At 32.7% G+C, this 12076-nt stretch overlaps 1 protein-coding gene across 2 annotated transcripts in view; it reads right to left on the minus strand.

Moving 5' to 3' along the window:
- The window catches only part of LOC142334280 (uncharacterized), a 35884-nt gene that overhangs the window by 9563 nt on the left and 14245 nt on the right, over window positions 1-12076 (minus strand). Inside the window, exons 3-5 of one of the 2 annotated variants that reach the window (XR_012758819.1) lie at window positions 8255-8412; window positions 3806-3937; window positions 343-473 (exon numbers count right to left, since the gene is read on the minus strand). Coding sequence is in view for 1 of the 2 variants with exons in the window: in XM_075382195.1 (XP_075238310.1) it covers window positions 3806-3937; window positions 8255-8412 (290 nt within the window). In the remaining variant the exon portion in view is untranslated. The remainder of the gene's footprint in view (window positions 1-342; window positions 474-3805; window positions 3938-8254; window positions 8413-12076) is intronic. The other variant, XM_075382195.1, reaches the window with a different exon arrangement.

Raw genomic sequence — 12076 nt, forward strand, 5'->3', positions numbered from 1 at the left:
GTTTTACTTTAAACTACTTCCTGGAAATTACTGCAAGACATATATTGTTTATTTTTTACCCATGATAACAATGATGCTGAAATAATATTTCAGTCAACATGATTTTATCAACAATCACATCAAATTTCTCTTAAAACTTCTATTTTTTACTTCTGGAAGATAAGTGTACAACAAATACTAACATTCAATATAACAAAATTAAGATATCAATAATACTGGATGAAATTCTCTATCAATAATGCAACAGCAGGGAAAATTTGAGTTTTACCCTTGTCATCAATTTTTCTTTTTGCAACAATTCTTTTATACAATAATTTTTCTCTTCACAGGTGTATTAATTACCTAAAGAGTTCATTGCAACCTCTAATTCTTTACTATATAAAAGTAGCTTTCTCCAGAGATCTCTACCATTTTATACACTTCACAGTTAGTGCAGTCTTTATCATTTTTATTTGTATTCTTCCTGCATTCATCTATAGATTTAAAAAAAAAATATTTATTTATTCATAATTATAAATAAACATGTATAATATTAGCAATAAAGAACATATACCCAACTTATTTAAATATTATTTTAGAAAAATTAAAATTTACACAGTTTACTTTGTGAAAAGCAGGAAAAATTCTGTTCTTTACTAAAAAAAATTGCAATATTACTATGGCTATAAATAACATTGCTCTTCTTTTGTACTAAAATGGTATGTCCGCTAACAGAACGTATTTCTGATTATAAAGCATCCATAAATAAAAAAAAATACTCAAATATTTCAAATACAAACACTAAAGACAAATTTATCTTTTACAAAGAAAAAAGATATAAGAAATAAAAAAAATCCTTTATAAAGAGAAAATAATTTTATAAAAATACTTACAGTAGGTCCCTAGTTTAGTTAAGAATTACAAACTGGCCTGGAAGCTTTTGCTTCAGATGAATTATATGTAAATTGTATGCGAGTGATTAGTGTACAGAACATTTTTTAGTAAGCAGAAATGCCATTTAAGCATGTTATTGTGTTTCTATAAAATCGAAACAAATAATTCTTAGTTAAAAATGAACAGTCTATAATTTGTTTTGTTTTGCTAATCTAAAATCATCAAAGAAATCAGAAATTATTTTTTAGGAATTTAATGTTGAGTGACTTTAAAAACTATAGCCACATATTAATTGCACTAGAGTAGGCCAAACTGATGACTGTGATGTTTTATCAAGTTTAAAGGGTCTAACAGTAAAGCCTAACAGGACAAGGAAGGGAGGGGGTGGTGTGGTGACTGGGACTGTCACAAGGAGGGTGTCTTGTGATGAAACGGCTTTAGTATGTAATTGAATAATATAATTCATCTTTAGACTATGTTCATTTAATATATTGTATTTGTCAGCGTATGAATATTTTATACAATTAACCACACTGATACCTCAAAACAAACTTCTGATGAATAAACCAAGACCTCAACACCTTTAAAAAATATTTGTAAACACTAAATTTAACTGAACTAACATAAATTAGATCATTCATATTATTAGAGTATATATGTACTAGAGGGCTGATAATTAACGCAAAATATAATTTCAGAGTAAGTTGTTAACAATCTATAATTACTTAATAACCAGATTAATTTAAACAGGTAAAAACACTACTATTTATGATTTTTAATTATTTTAAACCTGTAAAATTCATAAAATTAATCTAGTTGTAAAATTAATTTTGAACTGAAATGAACTTGTTAATAATCACTTTAGAAGAGATATTTTCCCATATTTTTGTAAGATATTAACTTATTATCAGTAACTAATTTTAGCCTAAATATTTTTTTGTACTTAAACAAAGGTTATAAAAAATTATCATTATTTGTTTAACATAGTAAATGATATTGCTCAGTATAAACAACACAGGAAAAAGATGTAAATTAGAGCTATTAGAAGGTTGTATTAGAAGTAAGACATGACATTATAAGCAGCTATAAAAAAAGTGAGTTGAACTTTGAAAGTTTTATGGTTTCTTTCTGCACAGCATTTTTTATATGTGAATATCAGCTTCGTACATATTGAATGGGTTTGTATGGTTGTTTTTTTTTTTTAACAAACCCATTCAACAAAAACATTTTTAATGTTAACAGAAGGATATTTAATCAGCAATAATAAAAAAGTATCAGATAGTTTTATGCACAGCAGGAGCACAATGCAGGCAGATGTACTGTAATTTATTGATTCTGAAAATCAGAACAAATAATATTGCGCTTTTTGTATAATTAAAACTACATAGACAGCACATCCTGGTTTAACAAAATAATTTTTACTTTCTCAAATTTACATAATTAGGAAGCTGAATGAATATACATACCCAGTATGTCTGCAAAGTTCCCAAACTAAATTAAATAAAAATACAGAATTAAAGATAAACAAATTTACTTACATCAGCCCTTCACATAGAACCTTCTCTAGTTATACACTTGTTGCAACACCGGTAGAGTCTGTCAAATGCTCTGGGGAAATCACTTTGTGAGATTGCTTTCAACTGCTCGGTGCAAGCCCTTTGGATGGCTGGAATGTCGTTGAAAAAGCAGCCTTTCATCCTCAACTTGAGTTTCAGGAATAGAAAATTGTCTGCTGGAGCCAAATCGGATGAATAGGGTGGGTGGAATAAGACGGTGATTTGATTTGTGGTGTAACGTTTTAAAACTGTTGCCATGTGTGCTGGGGCATTGTTGTGCAAGAGAGTCCAACTACCCAGATCCTGGTACTCGGGCCAGATTTGACAAATGCGATACGTCAGGCGTTTTATTACTTCTAAATAAAATTTAAGATTCATGGTTTGAGCAGTTGGGACAAATTCATGATGAATCAGGCCCTTTGAATTGAAGAATGCAATCGTTTTCACTCTTGATTTTGGATGCCTGACTTTCACTGGTCTTTGTGCTTCAGGACTCAACCAAGCAGTGGATTGACACTTTATGGATCATATATGAAGCACCAGCTTTCATCCTCAGTTACAATTGTTTGTAATTGCTTGCAAAAAATTCAGGTCCCTATCGGCAGTTTCAAAGAAGTCTTGAGCGCAAGAGACAGACCTGTTTTTGTTCTTTGGTCAAGAAGTATGGAACGAAACAGGAGCACACCTTTCGGCGGTTCATTTTTTCTGTTAGATTGTATGTACTGCGTCTTTATCAATGTTTAGCTTATCTACTGTCCCAAAAGGTAAGGTGAGGTTGTTCAAGCAGGAGTGTGGACACTTTTGCAATGTTTTTGTCATGAACAGCTGTTGACAGCCTCCCTCTTCGTTCGTCATCATCCAATGACTCTCTACCATCTTTAAACTGCTTCCACCATGTGTATGTTGTAGTACGAGATGTGGCTTAATCACCAAATGCTTTCTATATCAGAATAAGTTTCAATGAAAGATTTTTGAAGTCAAACACAAAATTTTATTGCGCTTTTCTGTTCCATGTCACGAACTCACACAAGGTCACATGAACACAATGTACACAACCGAATATAACTTGAGACTAGAGTGATGAAACGTGACAAAATTTTGTATACACACTCATCAGACATCATACGACAAAGTTCCTTGATTGTCTGAGAGATGGTGCTACTTGTATCGACTACAAAAATTTAGTTCGAGAACTTTTCAGACCTACTGTGTAGGCTCAAGGCCATTGCACTCAAAGCAATATTATCTATATGCAATGCATACCGTATAGCTTGGATTCAAGTTTGAGATATATATATATAATCTTTAAATTATCCACTAAAACTAAGTATATATAGTACATGAACACCTTCATCTACAAATTTCAGAATACTTACGTGGCACCGTAGCTAGTAACTTGATAACAACCATTAATATTTAAAAGTTTTAATTTTTTATTACAATGAGCTATGACTTCCATTGTTGAATCTGATATACACTGTAGGCCAGACAGGTTTAATTCTATTAAGCTGAAACATTACATTAAAGTAGTTATTAAACTTTGAAACTAAAATAAAGTTCAATTTTGTCAGAGTTAGGAATGCTTACTACTTAATGACTATATATCACCCACCCTTCAGAAAAAAAATAAAAATATTGTAATAACAGAAAATTTTTTCAAAAAATTTTCCACTTTCAGAGCCACATAAAAACCTCAGTATTGAAGCAATCATGACTATCCTTGGCGTCTTCTGGCATTCAATTAATAGCTTCTGGAGGACCTTATGAATAATGTAAATTTAAATATGGAAAATATTAATGTTTGCTGAAATTGAAGCACATAACTGAACTTTTCTCTAAATGATTGACAATGGTTTGTACTCATTTGTGTCAAAAGTGGGATATTGAGAGTGGTAGAGTTAGAGTGTCAACGGTAGTTTATATTTGGGAAAAAGGAAATTTTAGAGTGGGTGTTGTTTTTTCTTAAGGCTGTCCGTTTATACTTGGATATTTGATTTACTGCAGTGGGTCAGCTCTTCATACTAGCTGCCAAGAAGCAGTTAGAAGTTTTATTGTTCTGATTAAAAAGTAAAATGTGATATCTATTTGTTTATTGCAACAACTGTGTAGTGTCCGGGCAATGATAACGCTGAAGCTTTTTTCACCCAGAAAAAACCAAAAAGAAAAAAATATATATCTGTTTAAGGTATATTTGTCAAATTTTGTTTTAATTAGCTGTTGTTAGTTTTACCTGCTATAAAAACAAGGGACAAATGGATGAGCATTTACAAAATTACATCGAATGCTAGCACTGCATTAGAGGTTGAAGATCAGAGATGGTTATGGCAATTTATCATCAAATATCAACATCACTTTACAAGAGAAGAATCCTATCGCTGTACAAATAAAGTGTATCACCATATCAACACAGGAGATGGCCAGGCAATTCATCACCCACCACTATGCTTGCCTCTAGCAAAACAAAATGAAGTCAACTAGATGGTAAAAGTTAAAAAAGATAAAGGAGTTAATGAGAATTTGGGTAGTCCTTGGTCCTCTTCTGTTTTCAAGAAGAAGAAGGAGAAGAAGAAGAGTTACCTGCGTTTTGTGTGGATTACAGAAGACTGAAATGTTATAAAGGACTGCTTTCCTCTACCCTGAACTGATGACACTCTGGACATGTTTCAAGGTAGAAAATGGTTCTCTACGGTAGTTTTGAAGAGTTGATACTGGAAAGGAAGACTGGATTTCCTACTGCATGAGGTCTGTAGCAATTCACAGTGATGTCTTCTGGACTATGCAATGCAACAGCAGTATTTGAACAACTAATGGAATCAGTCTTGCATGATTTAATCTAAGAATCCTGCCTAGTCTACCTGGATGATGTGATTGTAGTCAGTCATTCTGTAGAATATCTTCAAAAGAAGAAGTCTTATAAGTTTTACTTACGAAGTCTAACTTATGAGAAGTCTTCAGACAGGCTGCAAGATTGAAATCTGAAGCTGAAACTCAAGAAATGTGATCTCTTTCATAAAGAGGACCAATACTTGGGTCACATTGTCCCAGTGAAAGGAGTGGCTACACTCCGAAAAATTAAAAGCTGTACGCGATTGGCCACTGTCAAAGAACAAACATGATGTGAGAAGTTTTCTTGGACTATGGTCATAATATCGTCGTTTTATAAAAAGTTTCTCCAACACTCCTAAGCCACTGACAGAAAACAATTAATTCAGATGGGGTAATGGAGAAGTCGAATTGTTTGAACTCTTGAAGATGAATTTATGTTCAGCTCCAATCCTCAGTCCGATGATAGAATCGTCATTGATATAAATGAAAGCAACAACTGTTGAATCAGTGGGGTACTCTTGCAAATTCAAATTGGAGAAAGAGTAATCGGCTATTTCAACAAAACCAAAGAAACTACTGTTTGATATATTGAGAACTATTTGCTGCAGTAAGAACACTAGAGCACTCTCACAAGTATCTAAATGGAAAGCACTTCACATTGATTACTTGGCAATCATGTGACTGCTCAATTTTAAAAGTCTTGAGGGACAAACATCACATTAAATATAATTCCTTCAAATATGACTTCAAGACACAGCATCAATCAGGAAGAAAGCATTCAAATGTGGATGTTCTTTCCAGATGAGCCTGTAATGATGACTGTAGTCACTGCTACAAGGTAGAACAAAGAGATGGAGTTACAAATCTATGTTGAATCACTACTAAAGCAGCTACAGGCTGGTGGAAAGAAGAAATGAGAGAAACACAATTAGCAGATGCAGATATTGCCCCAATATTAACTGAGAAAGAGGCTAGAGAAAGACCAAAATGGGAAATCAACTATCAAAGTTTAGTGTACTAAAGTTATTGGGTTCAATGTAATTCTCTGGTAGTGAAGGATGGTGTACTCTACTGGGAATGGCAGTCCACAGATAGAAAATGATCCATTCTACAACTTGTTCTCCCAACTAGTAAAGTGAAGAAGGTTCTGTAAGAAATTCATGGCAGAATGTTGGGAGGTCACTTAGGCATCAATAAAATGTTGGACAAGGTATGACAACACTACTACTGGCTCCATTTATGAGATGACATTTTGTTGAGAATTAGTGTAACCTGTTACCCGTGTGAGAATAGTCAAGACTGCGGAGCCAAGGCCACATGCAATAGTACAACATGGGAGTACTATATGAGCCATATTGCTGAACTGAAGAGGAAATAAGTATCTGCTAGTAACCATGGATTACTTCACTAAATGGCTGGAAGTCTACGCAGTAACAAACCAGTAGTATCATTGGTAGCAGATACTCTGTGTATGAATTCTTCTGCAATTTTGGAGTAACAGGACACAGTTACCAAGGAATCTTGACTTTTGCAAAAAAATCTTTGAGTGTTTTGGTGTATGAAAAACGAGAACTATGTTGCTTCATCTACAATCAGATGGTACTGCAGAACATTACATCTAAGCATCTAAGGAAGGAAGGAGGAGCACCTAATCTCGGTTAATCAGTGTGACTGGGACCAGAAACTTCTCTTTCTAATGGCTTACAGAGCAGCTGTGCTTGAAACCATGGGCATTATACCCACCAAGATGACCTTCAGAAGAGAGCAGAGGTTACCATATGACTTGCTCTTTGATTCAACAGCTAGGAAACAGCAACCTTCAATACAGTATGCAGCAGAATTGGTTAGTCACCTAATAGAAATTCATTGTTATGCTGGACAACATTTGAAGGGCCAGTGATTGCATGAAACCAAGATATAATCTACAGGAAAATTGTTCTGGGTTTCAAGAAGGAGACTGAATCTGGCTCTATAACTGAAGAAGACAATCGGAATATGTTCAAAACTTCAGACTATTTGGGAAGGACCTTACACTGAATTGAACAGAATCAACGTTGTAGTCTACAGAATTCAGTGCAATCCGAGAATGAAGAAGGTTGTCGTTCATCTAGATCGCCTGCTACCTTATCAGGGGGCTGTCTGGGATGAACAGCTTGAAGGAGGGGCAGTGTAATAGATAGAAGAAAGAAGAGAGAAAATAAAGAAAGATGAATCTAGAAGGAACAACTAAATGATTCTTTCTAGAAAAGAACTTATAGAAAAGTGTAGAAGGCATATACAATATAAATTATTATGCTTGAACAATCAAAAGGGTTGGCTACTGGCTGTGCAGCCCAGGACGTATAAATACTGCCTGGAACTAGCAGAGAGAGTAGTTTTCAAGTTCGAATTTGGTGCAGAGTGCATCACGAGTATTCAATTCTGGACAGTAGTTGAAAACAAGAAGCCTAAGGTAACTTATTTGTGAAGAGGAGTGAAAGTGACAGTATTCTATTCACTCATAAAATGTAGGATAATTCTTTTGTCAATAGTATATAAATAATACTTGTAGACAATGAATTATATGAATTTTAGATATTTCTATTATCTTATTGTTAATGCAATATTAGTTTCTATTAGTCATTATAAAGTTAATAGTCAATCAGACTGTTTGGATTTATAATTTTATTGCCATTAAATTTGTTTTTAATTTGAATATATATATATATATATATATATTTATTTATCTATTTTACATACTTTTAGAGTAATAAATTGTATTTATAAGAGATTTTTATGTCTGTTAGTCTCTCAATGTCCTTGTTGAACAGCAAACATGTGACAATAAATATATATATATATAAAGCTGGTGGTAAAAATTAAATTAGAAAACAGGTTAAAAATTAACTTTTTTATAAAGGTGCTGCTACAAATACCATGTAATGAATGAAGGTGACAGTGATATAACACAATTGCATAATCAAACATAGGTAAAATTACATAACAATCCAAAAACTTACTTCTTAGATCTTTGCAGCAAGATATTGATGGCTTGAGAATTACCAATGCTACAACTGCTCAAACTGAGAACCTCTAACTTGTCATGATGTAATGCAAGTGCTTCCAAGCAACCAGTTGTTAACCAGAGACAATGTTCTAACTTTAAATACTTCAAATCCTGAAATTTATAATATACAGTGAACATGTTACTGAAAAAAAGGAATCTTTTCATCACCTGACATTACAATTAATCTGCTCTTTGTCTGCATGTATGTTATATTGCTTAAATATAGTTATTTTATAACTATCATTAAGTTCATTATTTGTTTTCTGTGAATTTATTTTGGAAGGGGAACTTATATATAATCTATTTTTGGAAGTAGGCCAATAATGGAGTAATTACATAGTGGGAAAATTAGTTGGAAAAATGACCATACAGATAAATGAGCATCTAAAAAGAAGGTTTTAACTACTGTTTTATTTTAATTATACAATCCATGACATGTATCCTTAAATCAAATTACTGAATTAACAAGCAGACACTGATTAACATTTTTCTTTTTAGAAAAATGAAGCAGGTAAACTGGAGAAAACCAAGTGAATAAACTCGTATTCCAAATGTTACAAGTTTTTATCTGAGTATTATAAGATTTTGAGTATCATGCGACTATTATTGAATTTTACAAAAGTATATAAGATTTTGAATAGTTATATCCAAAATATAACTATTCAAAATCTAAAAATTTAAGTACACATGCCTAGTAAGTAGAAAGAACTCTTTAGGGTAAGTTTGCATTAGAGTCAAACTCTGATCAAATACTTAGTAATAATACTAAAACATTATTCTGTCAAATATATTCCACAGTTAATGTTCTACAAAACCAGATCTATTGTACTAGAAATATCATACCAGATGATTCTACCAGATGCTAAAAGTAAAAACAATCATTATTGACGGCTTCAAGTCATTACACAAATTTCAGAACATGACAAATTTAAAAGATTATGAAAATAAAATAAGTAGTTATTTACAGATGTAAAATTCCACTTTCAGTTATATGGGTTGCATGCTGCCTTGTGTTAACCTTACAAGCTAAGAGCACCTTAAATTCATCTACATTTATTAATCATTTGGCCTCAGTCTTGACTTTCTCCAACTACCAATACATCCTAAGATAAATAAATTCAAGGGTAATAAGCACAAATAATTACAAGGGTGAAATATTATTTTCAAGTCAGCAGCCAGAGATTTAACTACTTAAGAAGAATTGGTAATGGTGGCAGCAGTAAAGAAAACTGCCATCAGATGAACATTAATTGGGATTAACATTACGATTAATGAAATCAGAAGGTAAACACTGATAAGAAAAACATCCTAGGATGGCTACATCTAAATTCCAAATTTTGAAGAAACTTCCTTGTTACTTCAGTACATTTCCATATATAATCAATCTAATTATCTTGGAAAATTATGTAATAACTGCACAGGATTATAACTTGATGAATTCAAATATAATATTTTGTTATACATGAAGAACATTTAAGTATTTATAAATTTCAATGCATAAGATATTAACATGCTAATATTAAATATAAAAATATTATTTTAGCATAATAAGAAGTCAGCTGTGACTTATGTAGCCAACTTATTCTGTACATAAGCTTTTATAAAATGATGCAAGATTAGTCATACTATCAACACTGCTGTAATATATTACAATAAAAATCAAATTTTTTTTTTTTTCAATTTGGTTAGCTCCTTAATGAATCATATTAATAAATAAATCCATTACAAAACAGGTTTCAGAGGTTTTTTTTCATTATTCAGAAGTGTTAATCACTTTTGTCTAAGATACATGATATTATTAGTTATTACTTAATTTAAAACTGATATTTCTTTCAGGTTACTGATGACCCCTATTATAATTATAATCATCTTCAGTTCCTTTTAATTCCAGTTTCCTCAGGTTGGGCCTTATACAAAATTTCTCCATCTGTCTTGATCCATGAACCACTTTTCTTCCATTACTCTCACCTCATCTCCTCTCTTGCTTCCTCTCTCCACTTCTTCCATCATCATCATCATCTTCATCCATCTCATTCTTGGTTTATCCCTTGGTCTTCTAGCTGTTTCCTGTGCATGCAGCATTATGTTTGGTAAGCTTTCTTCATTCATTCTTTCAATATGCCCAAACCATCAGAGCTTAGATCTTCTAACTGACTAAATAAGGGTTCCCAATTTCAGTTCCTCTCCAATAATACTGCTCTTTACCATATTGCTTCTTGTTTTCCCTAGTACTTTTCTCTTGAATTTCATTTCTGCTGCCTGAACTTGATCCTCCTTCATTTTACCACCTGTCCAGGTTTCTGCCGCATAGGCAAGAATTGGCACAAAGTAGGTTTGATACATAACTCTCTTACATTGCACAGATACCTTCTTATTCCAGACTGCAGTTCATACTGATAAAATCTACTTGCCTTCTGTACTTTTGAATCGAAGGCTCCTTAACCATTCTCTCACTTCTCATAAAAAAAATAAACTGTTTCCAGATAAGTAAACTCTTTACCCTTTCCATTTTTCTACTATTCATAATTATATCCATTGAATTTCCATTTCTTCTGTCTTGCACAATCACTTTAATACTTTCTCAACTTTAAACTGCATACCACATTTCTGAATTTCTTCACTCCACACACTTATTGCACACTCTACATCCCTATGAGAATTCTCCTACAACCAGATCTTCTGCAAGTAACAAGTTGCGTTCGTTCCTTCTGCTATTTCACTTTTAAGTTTTTGATCCCACCCATGGTTATTATAAACAAAGTACTTTTTTTTTTGTCTTCAGTCATTTGACTGGTTTGATGCAGCTCTCCAAGATTCCCTTTCTAGTGCTAGTCGTTTCATTTCAGTATACCCTCTACATCCTACAACCCTAACAATTTGTTTTACATATTCCAAACGTGGCCTGCCTACACAATGTTTTCCTTCTACCTGTCTTTCCAATATTAAAGCGACTATTCCAGGATGCCTTAGTATGTGGCCTATAAGTCTGTCTCTTCTTTTAACTATATTTTTCCAAATGCTTCTTTCTTCATCTATTTGCCGCAATACCTCTTCATTTGTCACTTTATCCACCCATCTGATTTTTAACATTCTCCTATAGCACCACATTTCAAAAGCTTCTAATCTTTTCTTCTCAGATACTCCGATTGTCCAAGTTTCACTTCCATATAAAGCAACACTCCAAACATATACTTTCAAAAATCTTTTCCTGACATTTAAATTAATTTTTGATGTAAACAAATTATATTTCTTACTGAAGGCTCGTTTCGCTTGTGCTATTCGGCATTTTATATCGCTCCTGCTTCGTCCATCTTTAGTAATTCTACTTCCCAAATAACAAAATTCTTCTACCTCCATAATCTTTTCTCCTCCTATTTTCACATTCAGCGGTCCATCTTTGTTATTTCTACTACATTTCATTACTTTTGTTTTGTTCTTGTTTATTTTCATGCGATAGTTCTTGCGTAGGACTTCATCTATGCCGTTCATTGATTCTTCTAAATCCTTTTTACTCTCGGCTAGAATTACTATATCATCAGCAAATCGTAGCATCTTTATCTTTTCACCTTGTACTGTTACTCCGAATCTAAATTGTTCTTTAACATCATTAACTGCTAGTTCCATGTAAAGATTAAAAAGTAACGGAGATAGGGAACATCCTTGTCAGACTCCCTTTCTTATTACGGCTTCTTTCTTATGTTCTTCAATTATTACTGTTGCTGTTTGGTTCCTGTACATGTTAGCAATTGTTCTTTTATCTCTGTATTTGAACCCT

The sequence above is a fragment of the Lycorma delicatula genome, chromosome 1, assembly GCF_047948215.1.
Source record: "Lycorma delicatula isolate Av1 chromosome 1, ASM4794821v1, whole genome shotgun sequence".
NCBI classification, from domain to species: domain Eukaryota; kingdom Metazoa; phylum Arthropoda; class Insecta; order Hemiptera; family Fulgoridae; genus Lycorma; species Lycorma delicatula.